Below are 27,885 nucleotides of genomic sequence, written 5' to 3' on the forward strand. Positions count from 1 at the left end.
ATGGTACGTAGAAGTGAGTTGGTATTATCATTCCACATATTTATTGGTATTTTATTATAAGCTGGCGTCTCGCCCGAGGTCAAATTCAGCCTGTGTGATTCACATTTTTGAACACAAGCTGAGATTCATTGAGCAACGTGGTAACATTAATAAGCATGTTTTCTGTTAGCTATGCTTCATTGTCCCCTAGAGGTGAAATGTGGCTTTCACACAGCAACAAGCTATTACAGTTAATAGCAGGAGACATGGGACAGAGTCGACACATGCATCAACACCACAAGTTGCAGTGGCAACCCAATGGAGCCTGAAGCTGAATTTGTGGATGTCACGCCTGATGTGAAGCTCTATCCACTAGGAAAGGCACAAGCAGTACATCTGGCCTCTCAGAGGCACTATTGATTTTGTTTTTCTTCTTCATGACAGAACGTCTGTGGGCCTATTTTCATTTTCAGCTTTCGCCGGGCACGTTGCAAATTAGATCCTGTGATCTGAGAAACCTCGTTTATGTTGAATGCACTTGATGATAAATAAATAAAATCATAATAAATGAATCAAAACGTAATTATGTGTGAGTCAACCGCACACAGTTCATTAATGGGGAAAAAGGGGGGTGGTGGGGCTCAACAAGAAGCGCTTTGAACTTTGAGTGTGTGTGTCAACACCGTTGCTAATCGTATCACCCTCAATTAACTTTACTCCTTACCAGTGGATAAACCTCTTGGGAGGGGGGCAACAGTCGGGAGGAGACTCCCCTCTCTCTCCTTTTCTCTCTCCCTCTGTGTGTGTGTGTGCCCCTACCCCGTCCCTCCACTCCCCCTATCTCTTTACAGGACCGCCAGCCCGTCTAGAGTTATTCCAGGAATGCGTTGAACATGGCTGCCGCGATGAAGGCGCAGAAAACGGGACTGCTGGAACTTCGAGTGACCGTGGACCGCTGGATCCGGGTGTTGGCCACGCTCACCGAGGACACGCTCACGGTGAACCCCGGCGAGGGTGCCGAGGAGCCCGCGAAGCCCGCCGCCGCCGCGATTCCCGCCGGCGCTATCAACGGAGACCCCCCGAACCTAAGCTCGTCCCCGGTCCCGGAGACCATCACCAACGTGAAGCGCACCGTGCGGGTGACCAAGCAAGACGTCGGCGGACTCGGAATCAGTATAAAAGGTAACTTGCCGTGAAAACTCCCGTAAGGAAATAATAAAACGGCGAGTCGGCGTCAGTTGGTACAAGTTTTTTGGGGGGTGGAGGGGCTAGTTTGAGTGCAGTTTGACAACGGGCGAAAAAACACACAAGCGTCGACTTGTCAGTTAACTTGGCTAACTTCAAACTGACCGTTAAGCTAAATGTGCGCGAGCGTTTTCAGCCAAGTCATATTTGAAAAGAACCGTGATGCGTTTAAGGCTGTAGTTTAAAAAAAAAAAAGAAAAACAGCGAGAAGTTGACAGCTGCGATTAGCTCACGCTGTGCCTCGTGAAGGGGGACGATTTCAGTGTCCTGGGCAGTCGCCGCCCGCCACCCCGGAGACATTCAGCTGCTGTTTAAGCTAGCAGTGTGGCTTCCCACAAACACACGGTCCTCCTGCTAAAACGGACAAACTCACACGAACTTGTTGAAGAGCGAGCTTAAAAATACTGGTTTTAGTAGATTACATTTACTTAGTTAACTCCTGGTTGTCACCACTAATGTACTTAAATAAACACCAAGCCTGCTGTTTGTTTTGTTTTTGTGTAATTTAGTTATTAACGGGTCCAGCAGACTCACTGTGGCCAGATGATAACATGTTGAAGTTGAGTAAAACCAACTGTTAGCAACTGTGCGCTGTTGCTCTGTTAAAACATGTATTATTACATTTTAAAGTGATATTTTTGAAGGCTCCTTGCTTATTAACTAATATATAAAAGGATGAATACAATCCATCAGTTTTTAAGAATATTTTTGGTTGCTTCAAAGATTTATTTTTATTTTTTATTTTTTGCTAATTAATTGTATTTTATTTATCTTTAACTCCACTGCTGCTACATCATACTTCCACCAGCACTATAGCGTCTTAATGGGGGAAAGGTCGTGACCTCTCCATATCTTACAAGCTTACATACCTGCGCTGTGTGTACTGTTCAGCGGCCGATAAAAGCCTTTTTTCCACATCCTGATTCTTCGACCTGCAGCAACAGGCTACTAACTCAATGGAGACTTCTGTGCAAAGAAAGCTGAGCATTTGGGAAGCTATGTATATACACACAATAAAATGGGAAGCACAATGACACTAATGCATTCGTCGGTGTCTAGCATTGTTTTCCAATTTAGTAGGCTTTTGACCAGATAGCCTTTTTACGCCACTTGCTTGTTTCGTGATGCCTTTTCTGCTTAATGTCTCTATTGCAATTTAGCTTACCAATTTGTTCACTGCCATTTTAATCTTCCTGTGGCTCACATTAGGTTTCCCATCTCCCTGGCTTAAACTAGACATGCTTGAGGTTATGATTGTGAAGTTGTGATTGGTCTGTGTCACTTACCTTGACTTATGATTCGTGCACTATCACAACAATCATGGTGCATAATGAACCTGTGTTGTGATGTGTGTATGTGTGTGTCTGGTTTTGTATGCATGCAAGTTAAAGCCTCCGCTTCCTAACAGGTTTGCATGTGCAGGCAGATGCACACACACACACACACACACACACACACACACACACACACAGATGCACACACACACACACACACACACACACACACACACACACACACACACACACACACACACAACGCTGTCACCAACAACAACAACAACGAAGCCAGCCCCTTATGACATAAATGCAATGTCCGTCTTTGTTGAAATGGGTGGATTTGGAAATAAGACAGCATGTTATTAAGACATAATCATGGTTGGCACCCTGCCAGGTTGACATTGCTATGTTGAAAGGCAATGATGAAGAGAGGGAGGGAGCAGGGCCGAGCAGAGGGATAGAAAGAGAAAAGCGCAGCCTACGTGAAAAAAAAAGACTTGGAGCAAGAGAGGAAGAGGTCAAATGAGTGGAAAGATGGGAGAGAAAAATGGAAAAAAGGAGTAAGAAATAGTAATAGTGAGGGAAATACAAGAACAGGGCAAAGTTGTTGTGGGCCAGCTGACACCACATTGTGAACAGCTGAGAGGAGCAACCCACAGGAAGCAGTTGTCATTGGCCAGAGATGAAAGCTATGTGGCTGGGAGTGGAGTACTCCACTAGTGTTAATTTTAGGGAGCCCACCCCAACTTGCAGAAAAGCAGCGAGGCAGTCAACCTTTCCTCTCGTGTCTAAATTTAAGAGAGGAGGCTAGGAAGTGCGGCTCCAGATCTCGAGTCAGGCCCACTGGTCAGAGGGAAGCCGAACGTACTTCTGCAGATCTGGGTGTAACACTTTGGAGTGAGCTTGGTGGATCTGAAATCACAGCGACCGTATCACCAAACTATGATTTGGATTTAATAGCTTCCCTGGCTTTCCTTAAATCGTCCCGGTTTGTTTTATATTAGTGAGTTGTGACTTAAGGAAAGGGCCAACACCTCAGATGTGCACGTAGACAATATTGTTTGTAAGTTATCAAGGCTCAGGTGCAGTGTTATGTAGCAAATCTATTATTAAAAGAGCTTTTCTCACCCTTTGCTCCTCTACACATTCATCAGGAATATGCGACCACATTATTTTGAAGGTTTGTGTTAGTTTGTGTTTGTTCCCGTGCTCATTAGCACTGCGTGCAAAGGAAGTTATGTGCTGATCATGCTGATTTCTTTGAAAGGAGCATTATCATACAACACATTGTTAGCACAATGTTACGTAATTAGGTACATGTCAGTGTTTTATGTGCCAGTACCATTCATTTACCTGTCACTGGTGGCTCCCCGTGACTCCACCCCGCCTCAGCCACCGCCAGCCTCCTGCCAGCTGAGTGACAGGCTGCCAGATGGAGGGTGAACTGTGTTTGACATGAAAAGTATTTTGGCGGGGGGGGGGGGGGGGGGGGTGCAAAGGTAGGGATGGGAAGGGAATATGGCAGGATTAAGGGTGGTGTAGGAGTGGCAGACATATTGACAGTACTTTTCCTACAATATGTCAACACTGTTGAGGTATTTTAGATTAGAAGTAAACCTGAAAGCGTGCGAAGAGAGGAAGAGAAGTTGAAAGGACATATAAAGGTGTCCCTGTTGTTGCTGCTCCAATGTCAGACCTCATAGTTTGTCAAAGCAGGAGGTGAAAAAGAAAAATCTCAACCACCACTTAACATCTAGTCATTTTATCTCATTGATTCAAATATCTACATCTATATGTGCTTTGATCATTTTGATGCCATGGAATTTGGACAACCAGTATCATTCTCTCATCACTTTCACAGCAGTGTCACTATCATCTTCTCAGCCAGGCTGTCTTTTGCCTTTTTGTCCAACCGTTTGATGGAAATAGATCCTTCACGTCAATTTGCACCATTTGTCAAGTAAAAGGAGATTGCACTACAGTTGGTAAAGTGGGAAGACCACTCTACTCTGCATGGATTTGCTACGTGAGATAATAGCATGGCGTGTTTTAACGAAGCTGAAAGGTCACTGGCCGTATCCTGCACTGGCAATGATTGTTGGAGTCTGCAAGATCCCACAACTGCCCTGCGTTCGTGACTTTCAATTAATCCAGCAGCCACAGCAGTATTGTAGCATTTACTGTAGTTTTACTACAGCTACTTTAATCTTCAGTTGAGTGCACATTGGGGTACATTTGTGTACATTCTATAAATACTTCTTATAGTCTCAGTAGTCAATAATTGGATTTCTAGTGTTAAATCTTTAAATCCTTCATGTAGACGATACAGACAGTCTGCAGTAATAGTGCTATGGATTTTTTTTTATGCACTCCAGTTTCTATGGTCACACAAATTGAGCGCAAAGGTAATTTGAAGGTTAGACAAGCAACTTGTGACTGGAAGGTATTCAAATTGAACCCTCAGATGAGCTGGGAATGGGAGCAGTGAGCAGGACAGCAGACCATTAAACTTGACATTTAAAACCACATGTCTGTTATTTTTCCATCTTAATTATATTGACCAGGAGATAAGTAGAGGTATGGCTGTAAACTGTTAAGAAACAAGCAGTAAAAGCTAACCCAACAATGAATGTACAGGGGAATTCAAAGTGCTTTACCTAAGATATAATGACAACAACAACAACAGTTTAAAGCCCCTTTTACACCAGCTAACACCTGTTTTTTCCTTCAGTGGCATTCAGTCCCACGACAAATGATCCAGGAGTCTTAATCAACTCTGCCGATCAGCTCCGATCGGCAGCGTTGGGACGTGTGGACGCAAATATTTGCCCATTTTCCCTTTCCAATTCTATGTTACGCACTTTGAAAGGAATATATAACAAATAAAACCATCAGTTATTTGGACAGTTGCTATAAGTCATTAGCATAAAAAAAAATATTTTTGGGCCTTCTGTAAGTGCAAACCCGGGTAGGATGGTCTCCTGTCTCCCCCACTGATTAGCAGTATTCAGTCTGGAGGTTCATCTCTGACATGCTCTAGGGTACCTAACAGTTACCCAAAATGTAATAACTTAGTTCTTGTCTGACAGTCGCAGCTCCACTTATACTTCCAGCTAACTGCATGTTATATTATTTGAACGGAGACAGAATATTGGTGCTTGAAATATTGCAGTAAAGTAGGTGGCGTATGGGCTCCTGTCCTTTGCAGGACATGGACTTTTTCTTGTGCGCTGTGCAGAAAGCTATATTGCTGTAATACATGATGAATCAATCTAACTATTGATATGTTTTATTAAGAGCTCCAGGCAGTGGCCACCAAATGAAGATACACGAGTTAAATCCGAAGGAATCACCCAGAGGAATCAACCTGTGGAAGATGTATTTCAAATTAATTAGATGTAAGATCATGTCTCGCTAGCCTCCAGGCCAGAATCCCAACTGCCAGTTGACATTAATGACGATGTATCTCATGGTGAGTGAAAGCCCACAGCAAGAGGCAGATCCCTCAGCTTACTAGCTGACCTTCATTTAACGAGAGAGAGAGAGAGAGAGAGCGGGAAGGATAGAGAGAGTTTGGAAACTGTGGAAGTTAGCAGAGGAGGGTGATCACTGCTGTTTGTGTCTGTCCTCATATGCTTTTATGCTGTAGTTTAAGTCACTGTAGTCACTTTATATGCTATGTGAAATATGAGGATTGCAACTGGACAACATACTGTTAAAGCACTGTGTCTTTCTATTAATCCAAGTTATTATCTGTCTTGGGTTTCACCGTTGGCTATTATTTCTGGCGTCATCTCTGACTTACCTTCCTGTGTAAAGTTGGCATTTTCCCCCAGCTCCACAGCCTTTAACAACATGCCATGTTCGATTTTGCTACTGTACTAAAGCTCTTAGCATAAGCACTTGCACTTTGCATGGATTGTGTAAGTAGAAAATAACTTAATTCCTAGCTACTCCGATAAAGCTATTCAGGGGGTCAGAAGCTGAGGGATTGCAGTGTGGATGGGAGTGACTTTAGAATGTGCAACAAGCAGTAGGTTGCTGTAAAAAGTGATGAGATGAAACATGTTGTCCTTCTTGTCATGCAGGTGGGAAGGAGAACAAGATGCCAATCCTCATTTCCAAGATTTTTAAGGGCCTTGCTGCGGACCAGACTGAGGCGCTTTATGTTGGGGACGCCATATTGTCTGTCAATGGTTATGACTTACGGGAGGCCACACACGATGAGGCTGTGCAAGCGCTGAAGAAAACTGGGAAAGAAGTCATCCTTGAAGGTAATACCATTTTCATTCAGAAAAAAAAAAATCAATCACGGAATCGACTGCACTTCTTTCCTCTTTGTGTGATGCAGCATTCTGCCACTTTCTTCCTTCGATTTCGTCTCTGCTTCGCATTTAAAACGTTCACCAGAGTGACTGGAAGCTAGGAGTTAACTATAGGACATACTTATGTATGTCACAACTATCTCGGTTGTGTGACAAAGAAATCTTTCATATTTCTTTAATGATATAATCCTCAGAGTAGACCAAAACAAAAACCCTCATCTGTCATGAAAAAGGAGCACCTCCCTGTCGACACTGCTCCAAATAGATGCATAGATGGAAACCATGGCAACGTTTGATGCCTTGATTTGTTTTTGCTGTTTTTGCAGCACTTTGGTTTGACTTGTTCCTTAAGGGCCGTATATGATAAGCTGAGAGAGACGATCTGCTAAATCAGAACTTTGATCAGAACATCAAAATAATAAATTGAACTGAAACGGCAAGAGGAAACCAAAGATTAAACAATTTGCCAATATTGTTGTGGCTCTCACCTCTGAGTATCTCACCATGCTAATGAGCAGTCTTCCCGACAATCAAACACCGTTGACACAGATAGAAGTACTTTGTTGCAGTTCATGTCAGGACTGAAAAATGTGGAGGACTTACAGGGTAAGTAAGACCTGCTGTGCATAGGAAGGTTTGCCGTGGAGTCAGCAGGTATTTACAGGTGTATTTCTTCCGTCTTCACGTTAGCCGTCAGAGCTAATCTAGTCTATCGCTATGTCCTTTTCTGCGTCAGTCTTACGGTTTAGTCATTTATGTATGCGCAATTAGCTAAAAGCATCAGTCCACCAGCAGGTGTGAACTAATCCGAGACGTGGTCTTTCGCTGGGAGGACAGAAGAAAGGGATTAAAGTCCATCTTTCGTCTTGCCAACTGTTTGCATCATTCTTCTGCAACTCCCACCGAGCAGACTTCAAGTCCCTGGGTCGAATTGGAAATTCACTCGCTACAAATACACATTGTTTCAGTGATGTTTTATACAGGGTGTTACTATTCAAAAAAGAATATGTTTTCATCAGGAACCATAAAACTTGACACTTTGTTGCCTTTCATTCGTTGTTGGTTCCATTGATCTGTATATTCTCTGTGTCTCTGGGTTCTGTAAGTCTGTGTTTCGCTCACCCACAGAGACTAAACAGAAGCTAACAGTCATGTTCAGTGATATGAGTCGAACTGACACTTCAGAGCCTAGGTGCTCTCAATGTACTTCCAGAGGAAATCCTTTCAAATTTGTTTTAGGAACTGTGAGAAACAACCCTAAACTTAAAGGCTTTGAACAGGTTCACTACACTTAAATCAGCTGATTGGCCATGAAAACAGTTGGAGACTTGCCGTCAATTATAGGGCTTAGAAAGAAAATCTGAATTGGCCAAAATCTCAATAGGCAGATCAGACTTTAAATTTAAATCGTCTGTAATTGCTCCAAATGGACAAACCAAACACTGGCTCTAGATAGGGTCATTCGTGTTTTCACGTCTCCCACCATAGTTCTCTTGCACGCTTGTAACATGGGAGACGGTTGCAATCTGCAACCTCGGCGCTAGACGTCCCCAAATCCTAAACACTGGACCTTAATATAAGAATAATTCATGAACCGTGACACAAACCTTCCGTTTGAGAAAACAAATTCAAGAAATCAACACCAAAACCAGTGTTACCAGTTATTTTTTTCCATCTGTGGGTTAGCTTGCAAAGTGGGCTAGCTTCAGTAACTTCAGTCAGCGGAGCAGATACAGCTCCAGCTCCAGCCAGGGGAAATCATTGCAAATCCCTCTGCCTTAGTTGTCCACAGTCAGGCAGAAAAGTGTTGATATCAGACGTTTCAACCAGCGCTGCTCTGTGATCCGTGGTGTCAGGAATCATTTCATGGGTTTCCCTCCCCCTGAGGACCCGATAGTGAGGAGAGGAAAGAGGCTTCGAGGCTCACTGAAGGGAAAGAGAGTGTGTGTGTGTGTGTGTGTGTGCGTGTGTGTGTGTGTGTGTTTGCAAGTATATTTTGATGTCCTACGATTCCTGAGTTGTGTCTGTGTACTTCTGACCTGGAGATTGCAGGACGTATATCTGAACACACACTTGAGGGCTGCGGCTGCAATTTCTTTCAAAATTATTTGTGCAACATACAAATACTTTGTATGCAATAGTACTTTTTTTGTTGTTGTGGCATTTTATCAAGAAACGCAGTCAGAAACAAACTCTTTCTTGGCAACACTAAAGTGTTAAAGGTCGTGTTAACAGTCTTTCTTACATGTGCACAGCAACCAACAAGGCAGGTTACATCGCTCCACGAGATTCATAACACACAGCCTTGACTGAGATCAAGGAGCCTCCCTCACATTCAAATATCTGGAGTATGGGAACAGAAATACTTGAATATTTCAGATAAGCAAATTCACAACTGATCGGCTTTGGATTTTTCCTTTTTGACTCTTGAAAGTCAAGAAGAATGGCTTCCTCCTACAGTCCAGTCCAGCGTTTGAATGTGAGCGCCATGTGGAATTGTATCTCACTGAAAATGCATCCGTCATCGCCATCAGCTTACCAGCCAAGGCGAGGCATGTTGTACTACAGAAAAGCACCCACACTAAGCACAACCACATACTACGCATACTTAGAGACGTGGTATGAAGCAGAGAGGAAGGATAAATGAGCTATAAGGACAGGTCAGAACACAGAGGGAAGTGTGAATGTAGATAGAGTGTGTGTGTTTATGTGTGTGTGTGTGTGTGTGTGTGTGTGTGTGTGTGTGTGTGTGTGTGTGTGTGTGTGTGTGTGTGTGTGTGTCTGTGTGTGCATATGAGTTTGTAGATAGGCAGCGGGTGTATCTCCATGTGTGAGAACTGTGTGAGAAATGTTTCGTAGCACACAGGAAGTATGTAACGCTTTGAGGTGGTGAGGCTTGTTGTGAGAGTTTGCTGCTCCTTAATTCATAAACATAGTTTGACCCTCTGGTTCAGATGATAAAGGCTGTGTTTTTCTTGGTTTTTACAACATGTCATCAGACCACAGCCGAATGAAAAAGTGTTTTAGCAATTTAACAGGATGAAAAATATGTAGTTGTAGTTTTGAGCTGCATGTGTTAATTTAATTCTAAAAAAGGGGGGGGGGGGGGGGGGGGGGGCAATATTGAAAATCATTAACGTTTTAATTTCAATATTCATAAAGATGTAACATGTTGTAGGCTATATCAACCATTAAGTTTCTGATTGTTTAATGTCCAATTAGAGTAACTTTTATGCCAATACTTAATACATTTGATGCTTTGAAGGCATTGCAATGCCCGTGAATATTAGGTTAGAAAATACAACATTATTTATCTTCTATCCAAAATACATATACAAATAATGCAAGTACATATAATGAGGTCTCTATCCACCTCTGGTTTGTAACCACACCAGATGATGGAAGTAGTTGTGGAAAGATAGTCGTATTTAAGTATATTTTGCCCTCGGTCTGACGACCTGCGTATGTGTGTGCACAAGAGGAAGTGAGAGAGCTTTTTCTCTGCCATGACATTTCTGGACACTACTGGAGCTTTCTGTTTTCCGTTTCATTAAGGTAGTTGTGCTCGGGCTCAGTGTACACACACTTGGATTTAGTAGGCTTAGTTATGGAAGCTCCATGGTTGCAGTCGTTCCCTTGTCTAGAACTTTTAGCAGGACAGTCTTGTTAGCTATATCAAATCTCCTGATTTCTGCTATCCCCATTGGGCTGCTGGCCTATGTGTATTCTGTAAGCAGGAACTATTTGAGCAACTCTTTTTTAAACTCCCCAGGTTTGGTAAACGTGTCACATTTAAAGCAAAACGACTACAAAGATGCCCTTGCAGCTTGGTAACCCTATTTGAATATTTTCATTCATGTAAACTATGACTTTAAAACGTATATTTAATTGTGGCTGAAACGTGGACAGTAAATGTACATTTTCTCAAGGTTGTCAGATACAATTTTGTTCATTCAAGTTAGAACCACAATGACACGCATTTTTTATCTGCTCACAAATGTAATTTCTCTGCCACCTTTGTCTTTATGCTGCATATAGTTGAACCTCTTTATTTCAAGCTGTGTTTGAAAGATAGTTTATTGTCAAGTGAAATTATTAGGATGGACAATTATAACCCAGGTGCAAGATTTCTTCTTTTTTTATTCTATAAATCAACATTTTGTGACATTGTGCCTCCTTCAGGAGAAATAAAAGCCCCGGTGATCCTCGTAGCATAGGACAGGTGATTGAAATCAAAGAGCTCAAATGGCAATCACCATGAACGTAGACATGGAGTACATAGAATTCACCGATGACAACATTAATTAATTAATTTGATAGACTGCTTCCATTGGTTTCTCTTCTTTGCTCTTTAATCTTTCACTCTCTACTTTGCTGTTTCCCAGATTATGGACAGATGGACATTGAAGGGCTTTATTGGTAATGATTCACTGCTCTGTAATCAGGTTCTGTGTTCATGTTGATTGCTCCGTGACTTGAAACACCTGCTCCATAGACTATATATGTCACTCAAAATGGCCCGTCAGGTTTTCTTTTAATCCTAAAGAAAGCAATATGTGTTGAGTGTGCAGCTCTCTCCATAAAAGGAGCATCAGAGGCAGTCACTGTTGAGTCATATGTTGCCAGCCTGTTTCGATCATGCCTTTCATGCACCTTCATTATAGCTTTTAATATGATGTTCCAGTGGACACAGTGGTTGCATGTTTGATTGTGTCTAATAAATGTGACTACATTACTACATCCAGTCCTTTTTGGAGGGCATTAACGCTGTTTTAAAATGGTCAGCATGGGAACATTCAGTATGCTCGAGTACGAGTGTGTTTCAGGAGAGCCTGAGGTGAGATTAGATTTGAAGAGGTTCATTTGTGAGGAGTATTAGCTGAAGGATGCTTTGTCAGCGTTCTCACCAAGAGCTAACTCCAGACCTAATCTCCCTCTCTCTCTTTCTCACATGCGTACAACTCTCTGCATCAAATCCTTCGACTATTGCATGCATACATGCATAATCTGCAGTTAAAACCGTAGATAGCAAGCACTTGGTTTTGGTTATGCAAGTAGTCGCTTAAGATCATGCTGATAATATTACATTAATATCGTCTGGGTTATTAATACAAGGACGGGACAGGCAGCCCTTTCAGAAGACAGAAGAATGCAGACCAGCAGTTTGAGTTACATTTTTGCTTTGAGGGCTATAAAACTCATCTCTGAAAATCAAGCTCTTCAAGGACACGTGTGAATACAGCTCCTAAAAAGGAAGCTGTATCCCATATGGCTGGGCCAGCATAGATAAAAACTGTAGTCTCATCTTCATACACTGATTCAAGTCTGGTTAAGAGAGTGATTTATGGAATGTAATGACTTGGACTAAAGTTTAATGCTGCTCATTAGGACACAGCGTACTGCTGGCTAAAACTGTACCACTCTTTCTTCGTCAAACAAATCTTTACAAGATCTGGATCTGTTACTGAAGCAGCAGTTGCGCTCACACACGATATAATCTGTAAATAGACTGTGCACGTGTATGCAAGCACATGCACTTGCATATGAATTTGCAACACACGCACACGCACTACTTTCTACCTGTACTGCTGATTCAGAGGGTGGCCCATGTGTCTGGTTGGACCGTGCCAGACTGGTTGCCAGGGAGGCAAAGTGAGATTTTCTTAATTCACAGTTTCCAACTGCAGAATTCTCAGGCGGTGTCTTAAGTGCCGGGCTGCCTCAGCCCAGTCAGAGATGTGAGAGTTGGTGTTAGTGTTTGGCAGCCAATCTATTTGTCTGGTGGGTGGCAGCAGCATCTCCCTGTGGTTTGGAATGTTCTTTCCAGTGGCCTTTTGTTTGACTGTCTCGTGTTCCTAATTTCTCCAGGAGTTCATACCACCTCCTGATAATATTCCGTCTATTTCTGTGCGAGAAACAGTCCACAGGCTGATTTCGAGCTCTGTTGACAAAGACAGCCTTACTGTCAGAAATGTTTTTTTTTTTCTAAACATATTGCACATTATTGGACACGGTTTGCAACTAAAAGTTTAATTAAAAAAAAATTCTCAAACATGACATGCAATTAACCCACACGATAATTGTTTCTGCACATTCTAAAGGCATGTCAAAATATTTGAAGGTCTTGTTATTCAAATGATCGGTAGCTCTTCTGTAGGTTGCTGTCATCTGCAACACTCTGTCCACTTCTCTTCTGAGTCTGTGCTGCAGGATTAGTACACTTCTCATACTGTCCCCAACATTGGCCCCGGTTGCTTGTCATGCTGGATTTGTCGCTGCTGTGTCCTTTGCCACAGTGACTCAGTCTGCTGTCACATTCCTTGCTTTGCTGACCTTCACTGTCATCTAATGAAATATATATTGAAAAAAAAAAAAACATTGTCTGGAGTCCATTAGACAAGTGATGTGAAAACTTTTTCTCGTTACTGGAAGACCAATTTAAAGTTATGGATTGGACATTCCCTATTTGATTTTTCCCTATTTTTCTCAATTTGACCTGTCTGTCAAATTGAATTGCTAGTTGTAGAAGTTCATCTGCATGTAGCAACATTCCAGTGTGGACCACGTGATATCAAATACGGGTGGTTTGCCGATGAGGCCGGGCACAATTAATAAACACATGGTAAACTGGACTGTGATCCGATTCTCAACTAGACTCTATCTGCTGTAAATTCATACCTGATCGAAGAAAGGATGAAAATATAACTGTACGAACCCAACCAACGTCGATGCCGGAGCTGTATAATTTTCACCAATGACATGCATGTACTTATCACCTAATTAAAACTGTCTGGCTATCGCTCCTGTGACAGTATAATTATTACTTTGAAAATAAACCTTCCCCTTGTAGGCTGACTGAACCCCTTAGCCCCATCCCTCCAGTTTCTTAGTACCTGTTGGAGCTTTGTTCTCTCTACAGCTCTGATAGAGAGAAGTGCATTATTTAACAGTGCAAAGATCAAGGCTTTCTGGTTATTTCAAATGTATCCGTGTCTAGATGGGGAGTTGCAGTCCATGTTGTCTGATTTTTAATTGGCATCTTAAATGAAATTCTGTCCAATTTCCACCATCACTCATCCAGGGAATTCTCGTTTGCAGATAAATAAACCTTTTCTTTTTTTTTTTTCTTTCTTTTTGTGTGAGATGAGTGAAGTTGTCTGTGAAACTGAGTTTGCGTAAAGAAAATAAATGATCTACAGTTTCCAGTGTGCAGTAGCTGACACAGAAAAATGGCTAGCCAGTTCTTTCCTGTTTCCATTTTGCCAGCGGTAGAATATGTGGATCCATATGCTTTCTTTACTCTGACCTAGATAAGTGCATATTGTGCCCCTTCCTTCTCCTGGTTGGAACACCCTCAATCTAGGATTCCTGCACGTCTACCACATCTGGGTCTTCCCAGGACAAAAGCAGATGTGTGCTGTTGCTGAATGTATTTGGCACTTTCAGAGAAATCAATCCCACACAGCTGGTGCTCCAATTCTTTCAGGTAAACAATCGCAATTGTTGCCATTGCTCAGGAAAGTCAAACTTTTATACCGTCTTGCTTCAAGTAGTTTGGAAAGAATCCACAGTAGCGGCACATTTATTGAATATTGCCTTATCATGCCAGGATGGTTTTCTATCCTCTAGCTTCTGTCAGCAGACACTGTATGCTTTGTTACTCATGTCACTGTACATTACTCTCTGGATGGAGATAGTCAAGAAGGCTGTTTCTATTCATTTATCATTTACAGTGTGTGTGAATTTAAATACATCTCCTGCAGTTTGGGTTGTGCTGAGTGTGTTTATGCCCTGAATGTCTGTGTGCAGCCCTGCTGTGAGACCTCTAACCCTCTGGACACAAAGCTCGGTTCCTCTTCCTTCAGAGCTGCTGGCCCGTGAGGACATTGTGCTGAGACTCAGCGAGGGCATGGATTAACCCGCAATAACATAGCTTTATTAAATCACAACTCTCTCTCAGACATCCCTCTCCCTCTGTGGCGTCAAGTTTGCTTAACAGGCCCCCTCTGAACCCCGCTGCCCTGGTTCGGGGCCCCTGATAAATTGGTGGCCAAGTCTTTGTGCCACTCACTCACTTCATTACAGGCTTAGGCTCCACTGAAGCATCTCACAGTATTGTGCAGCATGGCGATGGAGGAAGGGTGTAGGCACGGGAGGGTCTGTACTCAGCCATTCTTCTGAATAAAATGCACACAAACAAGTTTAGAAAAACTGCTGAAGTAGCAGCCAACCTCAATGTTTTGCATGATTTTTTTCATACAAGGCTTTCTTTAGATTTTAGTATTTTGTATTGTGCATCATTCTACCAAAACCCATCACTATTTAAAATGGAGAATTACACGGTAACATCACTTTATCAATTTGCCTCGTTCACAGAACAAAAACAAACTGTAAATGAGGTTGATAAATCGCACAGCAAGTGACCTGCTTTGAATCACTCCGAGCAAAGTGGAGAATTGAGTTTATTTGCATTTCGGGGCAGGAAACAGGTCTCCAGATGCAATAGGAGAAGTCACTCTTCACTTTCACTTTGTTGAATTAGGATAATTAACTCTCCTGACACACTATGCAAAGCAATCAAATCTGTGCTTTGGCAGTATGTGATTTAGTTTAAAAGTCGGATTCGGTGTGCTCTGCTCTCTCGCTGTCTCTCTCTCTCTCTCTCTCTCTCTCTCTCTCTCTCTCTCTCTCTCATGCCATTCCTTACACCTCCCCAAGGTTGGCATGTATCCATAATTTTAATGAGATGGGCTATAGGAACAATGCACGTATCTAAATCATTCAGAACAGAGGAACTCTTCGGCTGACTGACGCCGCCAGAATGAGAAACGCATTAATCAGCGAACACGTAACCCTGACATTTATTAACTGCACATGATCTAACAGAGATCACTGAAAGGAGGTACACTGTTTTTTTATTATTTGCACGTGTACACACATGCCTCAAAACAGACAAACACCACTTGAGGGTTTGGTTAGTCGAAGTAGAAGCTATACATATCGCCTATTTTTTGGGAGTGAATTTTTAATTCAAATCCATTATAGCTGCTTTAATCGGTATATTGCAGTCTGTACTCCAATTTCTGTTACTTGGTTATCAAATATGATCTATAATGAGCAAACACTGGCTGATGACATCATCCACGCTGTTGTTTCGGTATTCATGCATTAGTTTGCTTCCAAAATCTATAGAATATAACCAACTTCTTCCCAATATTTAGTCGCATCCACTTTTGCACAATCTCCATCTCAACTGTCTCAGAGTGTCCACCATCTAATTTCCTTTTTTAAGTGGACTCAGAGCAATTACTTTTAATTTTCTTTAACCTCGATTGAACCTCAATGTACTGAATGAAAAACAGCAAGTGTTCCTGTTATTTGTGACGTTGTTTTGGCCCCGAGACGTCTTCGCTCGTTGGTGGTGTAACATCGGGACATTCTTCGTCTGACATGGTTTACAGAGTCAGCAGCATGCTTCTGAGGTCACTGACTGGCCAATGACATTCCAGCTGCTCCCACGGTAACGGCTTCGGAGCATTGCCCTCGTCTCTTGCAAGCCGATGGCACTTTACGGCCGCGTGTTTTCAAGCGTGCTACTGACTGCCCACTACATCTACTGCCTGTTTTTCTGATACCTGTTGAGGTGTGTGTGTGTGTTTGAAAATTCAAACTTGGGTTTTGGCAATTGGGCCCGTCCAGGGAACTGGAAAAGAAAAGGGCTTTTCAAACCACCAGTTAAGTGAATTGGTTGGAAATGTCTGGTCAGGATTTGTGAGGGTTCAATGTAAAGACTCTAGCAGGAAAAGCTTAGTGGCAGATTCTGCAGAAGAAGCAAAGAAACTCCACACACACAGTACAAAAGTAGTTTTCGCTGGCTGCCAGATAAGCTCAAGTAATAACAGTGCCATCTCAGCTAATTTTAGCTCTGTATTGAATGTGCCACCGCTGGTATTCATGGCAACATCTCTGGCTGAGCTTAACTGTATGTTCGGTCTCAATATATTTCCCGTCTCACGCTTTCTTATTCTCTCTCCATCTTCTTTTTCTTGCTGTCTCTTTTTTCCCCCCCATGTTCATTCCTTCCCTCCTCCCCTCCATTCTCCATCCCTCTCTCCGCTCCTTTTCATTCACCACTCTGTTTGAAAGCTATCTCGTCTGATTTGTTATGAGGGGCCACAGCTCATGCCCGACATTTCTAATCTGGGAAAAACCAATGCGATAAATTCCACATCTCTTTTTATTTTGTACAAAATTTCTCTTAATATTTGCTATGATTGGTGTTTGTCTGCAGCCTGTTCTGTAGTTTGTGCAGCATGAAAAACACAAACTCAGTCTTACATAATAAAGAATAATGGTCTCTGAGAATAGAACACTGTTTATGTGCCAAATGTAAGCACCCATGCTTGAGTTCTCAGTCCTGGCTCTCTGCAAAGTTTTTCAACTTTTATTCAAAGTCTAGCGAGTTGCATGACTGAGATGTTCTAATCATATACATAAATACATTTATTATTATTATTATTATTATTATTATTATATACAGATAGCCGTCTCTACCTGTACCTTTTACCCACAAGAGGACTTTATTGAGAAACCCTGCAGCTCATTCTCATTCAGTTATAGTTGCAGAGTTTAGGAAATCTTATATTATGACTTCCACTTGATACAATAATGCAGGCAGTCCCTTTTCCATTCTCAGTCTTGGGCCTAGCCTACCATTGAGATTGACCACATCAATTTTGAATGGCCTTGGTCCAGCGACAAGGAAGCAGTTGGCTTCCCTACAAACATCAATGGGTTGGCACGGGAACAAATGGGACAGAAGCTCATTTCCATGAGACATTTACGTATGCAAGTTGACAGCCACTTCAAAGCTGTAGCTGGTCCAGTCCACATATCCCCAATGGGTCTGGTTTTGTCTACCAATGCACATTTTTATGGTACATCGAGGCATAAGCCAAGTTGGCGAAACCATAAAATACAAAAGGAGAGATTTTACACTCATGTAGCTCATACTGGGATACCTGTAAGACTGGGTAACATTAGCAATAGTGCTAATGTACATACATACATATATACATATATTATATTGAGTAAGAATACGTTGTCACAGAGGAGGTGTAGATGGGAACATTGTGCTGACTCAGAAGCTACTGCATGTATATGGTTTTCAGCATTAAGGTCATGCCCTTTTCCGCTGCATCTTAAGTAAGCTTCATTTAAAGGTTGGCATCACGTTTGGAAAATAAGTGGGCATCGTTCTGGCAGCGTTCCTACTTAGGCCCATGTCACATTTCAGGACCATTCTGAACCGGGCTCAAGTCTGATTTACATGCAGGGAGGCTACTTAGCCATTAAACCAAATCTCACATCAATCATTAGAACCGATCATGGTGCAGACAAGACAAGTGTCAGTTTGATCATACTAAAGATTTTAAATTAGATTAGACTGAAGGGAGAGATTTGTTTTGCAGGAATGGCTGGAGACAGCTTGGTTGGACACAGAAACGTGATAACTGTTGTTCCAGCGCGCCAAGGACAAGATAACAACCTCTCGTATAGAACGTCCTGCGATGCAGCTCTCCTTGGGGGCTAGATGCTAATCATGTGAGCTTAGCGGTCTGTCAACATGACGCTTTTCCACAACAGAATGAAATGTGTAAAAGCTAAAAGCTGTTACTTAGGCCGGCAGGTGAAAGAAGTTTAATGTCAGTGAGTGAGTAGGTGTGTTCGGGCTCCTCAGACGGACCTTTCTGTAACTTTGGACCCTCCCTTTAATCACTGAGTCACTCTGCCACCTCCTGATAGGAGAGAGGAATTATATCTGAATTGCTAGTGTTTGCAGTGAAATAAAACCATAAAGTGGAAGGAGCCACGAGACAGTCCGAGATATGATTTACTGCTTGATGTTTTAACCAAATAGCTGTATGGCTGCCTGCCTGATTGCCGGGCTCTTATTTTGGGAATGGTGGAAGCCCCATCTCTGTCTCCCGTTGTCCTGTGCCGTGACTCTTCTGCCCGTCCTCTGGCTACATGCCTCTTGTCCTGTGCAAGGAGAGCACTTCACACTTCCCCAGTGAAACCAGAGCTCAGCCTTCAGCCTCATGCCTTGGACATGTCCTCTGGGCTATTTTTACTTCAGCAGTGGCTCCTTCTGCCAAACGCCAACCTGCCGGATTGGAGCCGAGGCCATGTGCATTTCTATGTGTGTAGGTGTGTGAGTGGTATAGTGCATTAGAAAACAGAGGTGGGCAGAATAGAGCTGGGCAATATGCCAAAAAAAAAAAATGCAATATCATTCTAACAATTATGGGTGACACAATCATTGGGGAATTACACAAAATAATTAATAATAATAATAAGTTATGAACAACTTGTAATTGTGGTCCAAGATTTTTAATTGAGGACCACCATTGGACATTGTAATTAAGGCGGAACAAAATACGAAGTGTGGAGCAACAAATGTGTTATTATGAAGATCTTGTTCGCATAACTTTTTTCTAATTAAAATGTTTTCCAATATATATATATATACATATATATAAACATCAAGGAGTAAATAATATATACACATTTCTATCTGGCTGCTTCGTTATGTACTTTTTAACCCTCCTGTTCCCTGTAATTATGGTTGGCAGATGCCACTTTTTTGTTTTTACTGTCGGTCATACAGAGTAATGAACTGTCAATAGTTGCAATGTCTATATTGACTTGAGTCGCCATGACAACGCGAGATGTTGACCGATCATTATTTGCTGGAACGAACCAATTTCACTGAATTACTTGGTATTTGTCCCCAAAGACTAATTGGTTGTACAGTGATGGAAAAACAAAATAAAGGAAAATAACAAAAACTAAGCACATGAATGCAAAACAATATGCAATACAAATTACAATCTGAAGATATAGAATTTGGTTTGTGCATTCTCCGACACCTCACCCGTCCCACAGCTGGAGGAAACCACATCCCCTCTCTGCCTCCAGCTGGTGCTCAAGATAGGCCCACCCATGCCAGAATCACCCAACAAAAAACAACATTAAAGGCAAAAAAAAACCCAACCACAAAAATAAAGTACAGCTGCTTTTATTCTTTCCAGTAAATTGAACTATATGAGTGGTTTTGGTCAGAGGTCAAGGGTCACTGTAACCTAAAAAAAACACTTTTGGCCATGACTCAAGAGTTCAGATGCTGATTATGTCTCATAGGATAAAATGATGAATTTAGACCCACTTTGATGTGAACTTCAACCTGTCTGGTTGGCGGAGGGAAGCAACCATGACTCGCTTATTCTGGTTTTAAGAGGATAGAAGCGTTTGCCATGTTAGGAATAGTTTCTTCTTCTTCATGAAAGAGCATGATAAGCGCTATATAAAAGCTGAGAAATCTGAAGTGGCAGAGAATTCTTTCCAGTTGAATTTCTTTTTAAAGCCGTTAAGTGCTGCTACCGCTTTCAACTCATCTCTGAACCTGCAGGCTCCATATTCACATTCCAAATTCCCTTTCCTCTGCCTCCTCTGTCCTCTAGTACTTCCACTGTCTGTCCGCGTTATCTAATTTTTTCCTCTCTCTCCCACTCTCTCCCGCTTCAGTGAAGTACATCAAGGAGATGTCGGCCTTCTTTAAAAACTCAGGGTCCCCGGGGGCCTCCCTCCCCTGGGACTCCCCCCCCTCCACGCCCCAGAGGGGCACTGAACTCTCACCTGCTGAGGTGAAGGAGCCCTGCAGCATCCCACTGAAGATGTGCCAGGTGTCACGGAAACAGTGCCCCCCGGACACAGAAAACAGGTACAGCACGTTGGATGTGATTTTTTTATTTTTTTATTTCATACATCATGTGAGAAAAATTGGACAGATCTCAACCTGAAAATAGCAAAATTGCCTTATTGAGAATATTGGAAAGGGGACGTCTTCTTCACATATTCTCTTTGTTAATATCTGAAACTTCTTCTCCGCCCTGAAGCTTTTCTCTTTGCCATTTGTCTTTTAGTTTCTCTAACTGTCTCCCTGCCTGCTTCCCTCTGTCCTTCCTCTCATCTCGTCTGCCAGGTATTTCGAAGTGATTTCGTCCAGCAGGAGGAACTCTGTGTTCCTGCGGGCAAAAGACCCAGCCATGGCTCAGTCCTGGTACAACGCCATCCAGGCCGGCGCTGCCAACCTTTTACCACGAGTGAAGGAGGAGATGAAGAGCATGCAATTTGGCATGGAGGTCAAACATCTGGGCTGGATTACAGAGCAGGTATGCAAGAATACAGATGTGCATGGAACGTACTGCAAATGTTTGCATTTTCTGTCTGTTAATTTAGTTTGAAGTATGTCTTTTTTCCTGTATGTTATTGTTGCTTTTGTGCCTTTTTGTTGTTGTTTTTTTAGGAAAATGATGATCAATAAATGTAGAAACGGTTATAGGTTGTCATGGTTGTGTCGCATCCTTTATTCATATCTGCACTCTACTGACATCCCTGGGCATCACTGCCAGGAAGGTGCCACGTATGGTAAGCGTGAAGTAACATAAGAGTGAGTTTAAATTATTTGTTCAACTCTGCTACTCATTTTGCAGGTGACCCAGGGTCCAGAGAAACCAGTACTGGCCATGTTGACCGACCGAGACCTGCTCCTGTATCCCTCCTTGCCTGAAAGCAAAGAGAGCCTCAGCAGCCCCACCAAGAGTCACCCACTCATTGCTACCAGGTCCAAACACACAAATGCCCGCATACACAAACACCTCACACAATCAGAGAACGTAGTGAGTTTAATAAACTTCTGTCCTCCACCCTGAGTGGCCCAGTTTTGAGCTAACACGCCTTCCCGTGAGCTTGTTTTGGCCAAGTAGGGAGAGCACAAGCTCACTCTTTCCATAACTGGACTATTGGATATTTTGCCTCATTACATCACATTCATTTGGAAAACATTAGTGGGAGCGAGAACCTATGACTCATGTGTTTTTCTTTCCCTTCTTTCTCCCCCGTGCTCTCCACATCCCACTTTTCACATCTGTAACACTTTTTCGGTAACCCAAAAACATGCATACCCTTTCATTTGCTCTTCTGGCTCTCATCCTTTTACTGTGAATCAAACTTGTTCTCACCCACGTTCCTCTCACACTTTCTCCTGTCTTTGTTAGACTGGTCCACTCCGGCCCAGGAAAGAGCTCTCCTCTCCTGGACTCAGACCTCTCATTTGGCCTGCGTTCGGGTACTAAGCAGGGCGTGGAGACCCATGTGTTCAGGGTGGATTCTGCCAAGGAGCTGTCTACCTGGACTCATCTGCTGGTGGAGGGTTGCCATAACGCTGCTGAGCTCATCAAGGAGGTCACCACGGGTACGCATACAGAGATCTGTCTCCCAGTTCTATGTAGGAGAATTCAAATTGTGTGACTCCCTCTGGGGTCACCCTCTACTCAATAAAGTTTACCCCAAACAGAATCCATGCTAAACAATTATTTTATCAATAAAACAACAAAGGATCTAATTATAAATAAAAGGGAAGTTCTTCGACCACAAAACAAACACAACACTGCTGTCACTCTAAACTTCATTGACAGGTCTTTTTACGCTGACTAATGCAATGCGAGTTGTGAAAGATGTCTGTCATGCAGCAAAACATGCCTACTGTATATTATAAATCCTAATCTGCCAACAATCTTAGATGCTGATCGTATGGAACATCTTTGATTATACGTCACATCTACTAAATCCAAACAATTGGGCTCCAGAAGTGGTTCTATTCAAACATCTCTCCATAATAGGGGCCCGGCTGGCAGAGCAGGATAAGGAGTTAAGAATTTCATACACAATGATTCAGGACGTTTTTTAGGAAGGAAAGCTTTTTACTACCATGATCGGATTCTGCCTTTTTAAGTCATCGACGTTCAAAAGTTTCATCTGGAAACTTAAAAAACAAATTTGTGAGATAGACGCAGGGTCAGTGCAGTTTAGTAATGCTGTTAGATCGCCCTCTGCTGGTAGCTTGAGGTGTTGCAAAAACATTAAACCTAAAATGATCTCATTTTTGTATCCAAATTAGGATGAGTGTTCCACTTAGCTAAGAGCTATTATCTTTCTCTTCACAATAACCGTATTTTGAATCATATTGTTATCCTTTCAGAGTCTCATTCACAGCCCAGAATTCTGGGCTCTGCATCAACACTGTGCTCACAGCAAATAGAGGAACACAAGAAATAATATGTAATACAAATCCAGATTGATTTGAGAGAACAACTTCAGCGTTGCACTCTAAATGTATTACATTGCCTCCCTTTTGTCCGCCTCTGTTGTAATCTTTCTCTTTTCTCCCGTGGCAGCCTGTAGTTGGAATGGGAAGGAGTGTACCCTCGCTGTGCACATTGATGAGGGTTTCACACTATTCACCGAGGAGATGGGTGTCAGGAAAAGCATTCTGCTGCAGCAGCCCTTCGAGCGCCTAAGAATGTCCTCAGATGACGGAGTTCGCATGATGTTTCTCGACTTCGGAGGCCCAGAGGCCGAGATTGTGAGTTACTGTTTTACTTTTTGGAGTTTCTCAGTTGTTATTAAACATGACAGTTTGGTGATCGGGGGAGAATCTAATTAACTTACATAACTTCAGAGCGCTATCATAGTGCCACAGATATTGAATTATTATACAAACAAAGTTACTTTGACCAAATAATCTTGACAAACAATCCACCCAGTAGCCTTTTTTGAACAGCGTTCATTCACATTCTCACCCGGAAGGCCGTCCTATTGCTCAGATGTCAATAAAAACTCCCATTTCCTGATGGGCGGCTGTGGCTCAGAGGTAGAGCGGGCTGTCATCTAATAAGAAGATCGGCATTTTGATCCCCGGCTCCTCCAGTGTGCATGTCGAAGTGTCCTTAGGCAAAAACACCGAACCCTCAATTTGCTCCCGGTGATGCCGAAGGCTGTGTTTGCTTTGAGAGGTGGGAAGGCTACAAAGGCGCCGTATAAATGCAAGTCCATTTACCATGACATGTGGTTGAAAGCTCCAGAAAACAGCACAAACTACCGCTTCCAAGGTCAAGAATGAACTTTCATGTCAAAACAACCATTACAGACAATGTGCTGTTTATATATATTTTAACAGTATATAAATACTTCACTTTAACCCAGAGATCTTCTTTCTTTTTCTCTTCCAAAAATACACCTTAACATGAATACAACCTATATTAAGCAAATATGTTTCATATTATGTTGAGAAATGATGTAGAATAGAAAATATGAATCTAGCAACAATTATTATTTTAATGGTTTGGCATTGTGTACACACATAATTACAAAGTACTGTTATACGTGGCACTATAGGCTGCACTACACATTATTATTGGCTTGGTTTAAAAAGGAACACATTTGTATACGATATGGAATAAGGGGTCCCTCCGCTGGGTCACTATCAGCCTTGGGGGTCCTTGGCCTGAAAACGTTTAAGACCTGTGCTTTAACCAATTTAAAATGAACCTTTAATTTATTTAATGATGAACCGTCTTTCTCTTTCACTGTCTCTTCTTCCAGCAACTGGACCTCCACTCTTGCCCCAAGACCATAGTCTTCATCATCCACTCTTTCCTCTCTGCGAAGGTCAAGCGACTTGGCCTCCTGGCATGATAATTGCCAACTGCCCGGAACATCACCAATAGGAATATTCAATAAAACACACAGGCTGAAGACTCTGAAACACCAGAGGATGTGGCCTAGGACAGGATGCTGGCTGACCCCCTTCTGTTCAGCCCTCCTCGGCCTCCGAAATGATCGGTCAGCCACCTACTGGTCTTTCTATGGGAATGAAGGGAAAACCGCATCGTTGATGGGCCTTTGTTGGACTTGTGAGGTAAAGAGAGGTTTCCCAGATGGCGTAAAGTCAGCAGCCACTTAAGGAACCTGACATCTGTCAAATCTGTTACGGTGGGTCATCATACTTCATGATGGCAAACTGTGTGAAATGACAGCCGGCATCTTAACGTTTCTAAGCTTGAAATCCCAACCGTTTTCTGTTTTTTTTTTGTCCCATTGTTCAGTTTTGTTTTGTTCCATGAGTCACGGCAGGCTTTTGTCACGAGCATCCTTTTCATCTTTCAGTCGTTGCTTTATGTGCTGTGATAATAAGTTATTTCACAAACGTCCTGATTGATGTTGGACAAACCTTTTTTTTTAAATATAAAGGCAGCTTCTGTGTAGTGACAGAATGACATGACTGATCACTACATGATCAATATTCTGTACTGAACAATGTACACAATACAACTATAACTGTGTGATTTTATTTTTATTTTTCCATGTGGATGCTTAAGTTGCCTTTACCCATAATTGTCATGAAAAAAAAAGCGACATTTTGTTGAAGACAACTTCCACACGCCGAATCAAATATATATTTTCGTTGCACCCGAACAACTTCTTATTTTATTCTCCACTCTGTCTCTCTTCTTATCTGTTTTAAGTGTGCTCATCCATGGGCTAACAAGAGAGAAGACTAACAGTATATAAAATGGCTTTTTGTTGTAATTATGTTTTAGCTTAACCGTAAATTAGACACAAACTAAAGAAACACCACCCTTGAATCTGGATAGCCTCAGTCAGACAGCATGACTCAGCAGTTTTATTTAATATTAGCCCATGTGAAGAACACAATAAGAGCTCTTGTGTTTTTGGAGTTCCACCGACAATGGTCGTTATTGTCGTAACCCTATTATTGACGGATGACAAACCGGTAGCTGACAGATTGCCACTTGAGCTAAAGTAGTACACAGTTTAGCTCTTAATTAATCCAATTTTACGGTGTTTTTGTCCGTATTTCATAATGAATCACGAGAGAGGATGGACGGTCTTTATCAGAACGTACTGATGGTCCATTTGTCCAACATTTTTTACATTTTAATTTACCATTTGGGTTTTTTTTTTCCTTGTGTCGACTGAACATCCACAACCTGGGGCCTTCTCTCTCTGTCCAACACTAAACAGACTTGTATTAATATATATTTCAAAACTAAAACCTGTTTGCTTTCAAGAATAAAATGTATTGTATATTCTTATTTAAACAAAGGTGTGCCTTGCAGGATTGTCTGTATATAAACATGTAATAAACTTTGTTAACTTTTATCGTTTTACTTTACTGTGCTTTACTGGACACTTTTATCCCTTCTATGTGCTCCTCTGAAGACTAAGGCTCCACGGAAACTTGTTTTCTAAATGTAGTTTCAATATGAAACTGACAATCCCGTTGAATTTAAATATTACCAAAGGATTCATGGTATAACATGAGAAGTGTTGCTTAAAGTGATGGTTCGGAGTGAAATGCACCCTAGGTAATTTCCACCAAGACCTTGCCTGATAGCTTCTGGGTAAACACGGAAGTGGCGTCTACGCTGCGGTAGCATAGCAGCCGAGGATAGAAGCTATCAGGCAAGTGTTCTTTTAAATAAACTCCTGGTGTACTTACAAACTTTCACATGCCTCGTTTTGTGAGTACAGACCCTATGTGTACTACTGCAGAAGTTTGGTAACATTCCATGATTAGTGGGGTAATTTACGAGATATACCCTCTGTACCATAGCGCTAGTACTAAGCCATTCGGCTGATAGCGGCTATCTTGACCAATGCTGACCATCGCTAAAAATGCTTCCGAAGGGGTATTCGGCTGGATGTCATGGTGGAAATTACCTCGGGTGCATTTCACTCCGAACCATCACTTTAAATGAACAAACACGCTTGACCCTACAATTTTAATCTTTCACCTTTTTGTTTTTGTTTTCAGGCCGCACATCTTTGATCTTCATTGTCATTTACTTTGAGTACAAACACACTAAATCCATTGTACACAACCTGCCCAGCAACAAAAAATTACAGACAGGCAAAGTTAGCAACTAGCTGGTTTAAGTTTTTGCAGCATTCTACAAGTTTAAGAGCCAGATTCCCTCTTAGGAGCGGGTGGAGACCAAAAATGGAGCTAAAAGGACAAGTGACTGAAGGACTACAGGATTCCAAGTGAATGCTAACATTCTGTGTCTGTTGGATATTTTTTGCTAACATATCAGCAACGTGTTTACACAATAGCCATATAAGGTCAGTCTTGTGTTTTCAGCTCATTTTGCACTGCCGCTTGTGGCCCAACAACAAATCAGTCAAAGCAGCTTTTGAAGGCATTTGGTGTGAAACTTTGCACTGCCTGGATACATGGATATTGTGTTGGTTGCATCAGCCGCTGTGTCTTGAAGGATTCGTTTGAAGCTTAATTTGGATTTACTGCTCGCCCACATCAAAGAGAATCCAAATTTGGTCAAAGAGGAGAGAGGACGTCTTGGTGGAGTTTACACTTGTATCTCAAACGCACAGTCACATCGTATTTATTCCTGTTTGTCGGCGTCGTAATCGCCTGATGATCCTCAAAATGGAAAGGAAGACATGCGTTAGGGGTGAAATTAACTATTGTGACCCGGACAAAAAAGGATTGAATAAAAATATCTATCCATCCATCTGTCCCTCTGCTGTAATAGCGCTCTCAGAAGAGCCTTGTGAAGTCATTTTTAAGTCGCTCTTAATGCACTTTTCATATCCAGATGCAAGTTTTAATGCGGTATCTCACGGTCTTTAACGAGCCTGTTTCCACTGCTCCGCTTCAGACGGCAGATCCAGCCTTCACCCGGCCTTTTATTTAACAGGCCCAGTTGGTGGTCTGACAGTTTTATTAAGTCCAGGCAGATCTGTAGAATGGGCAGCACAAAGATGATGATGGTTGATGATGAGACTCTTAAGTCAGCGGGGGGGGGGGGTTGATGGAGACAGTCAGGGCTGCTATAGCTATTGTAAAAAGGAGCATGCAAACAGTCCCCTCTTATATGAGTTTACCGCCATGAGGCAGTGTTATCAGTGAGGTTTATTGCTGTGTAAAGTGTGAGTCTGTATGCTCCTTAAACACACGTGTGCATATGCATGTGTGTGTGTGTGTGTGTGTGTGTGCACCCAGACAACAAATGGAAGCGGGGGAGAGTCTAGTAATAACAAACTGAGTTGCGTATCAGACCATCAAATCAGAGTAGAGTGCTCACATTTGATCATATCTCCTCCCGGTGAAC

The 27,885-nt window shown here is 42.2% G+C and overlaps 1 protein-coding gene across 1 annotated transcript; it reads left to right on the top strand.

Annotated features, from left to right (window-relative positions):
- The first annotated feature begins 650 nt into the window (after positions 1–650).
- snta1 (syntrophin, alpha 1) lies at positions 651–25,897 on the top strand. The gene is made up of 8 exons (XM_084026948.1): positions 651–1,161; positions 6,590–6,775; positions 20,414–20,609; positions 20,871–21,060; positions 21,382–21,512; positions 21,946–22,142; positions 23,125–23,312; positions 24,332–25,897. The coding sequence occupies exons 1-8, from the start codon at positions 873–875 to the stop codon at positions 24,422–24,424; spliced, it is 1,470 nt and encodes a 489-aa protein (XP_083883074.1). The 5' UTR covers positions 651–872; the 3' UTR covers positions 24,425–25,897.
- Positions 25,898–27,885: the final 1,988 nt, after the last annotated feature.

The sequence above is a fragment of the Eutrigla gurnardus genome (assembly GCF_963514095.1).
Source record: "Eutrigla gurnardus genome assembly, chromosome: 2".
NCBI classification, from domain to species: Eukaryota; Metazoa; Chordata; class Actinopteri; order Perciformes; family Triglidae; genus Eutrigla; species Eutrigla gurnardus.

Excerpts from the sequence above, each read along its gene's own strand:
- snta1 (XM_084026948.1), top strand. The coding sequence starts at position 873 with ATGGCTGCCGCGATGAAGGCGCAGAAAACGGGACTGCTGGAACTTCGA. Across the intron at positions 21,061-21,381 it reads TGGGCTGGATTACAGAGCAG|GTGACCCAGGGTCCAGAGAA; the intron begins GTATGCAAGAAT and ends CTCATTTTGCAG. Across the intron at positions 21,513-21,945 it reads CACCCACTCATTGCTACCAG|ACTGGTCCACTCCGGCCCAG; the intron begins GTCCAAACACAC and ends TGTCTTTGTTAG.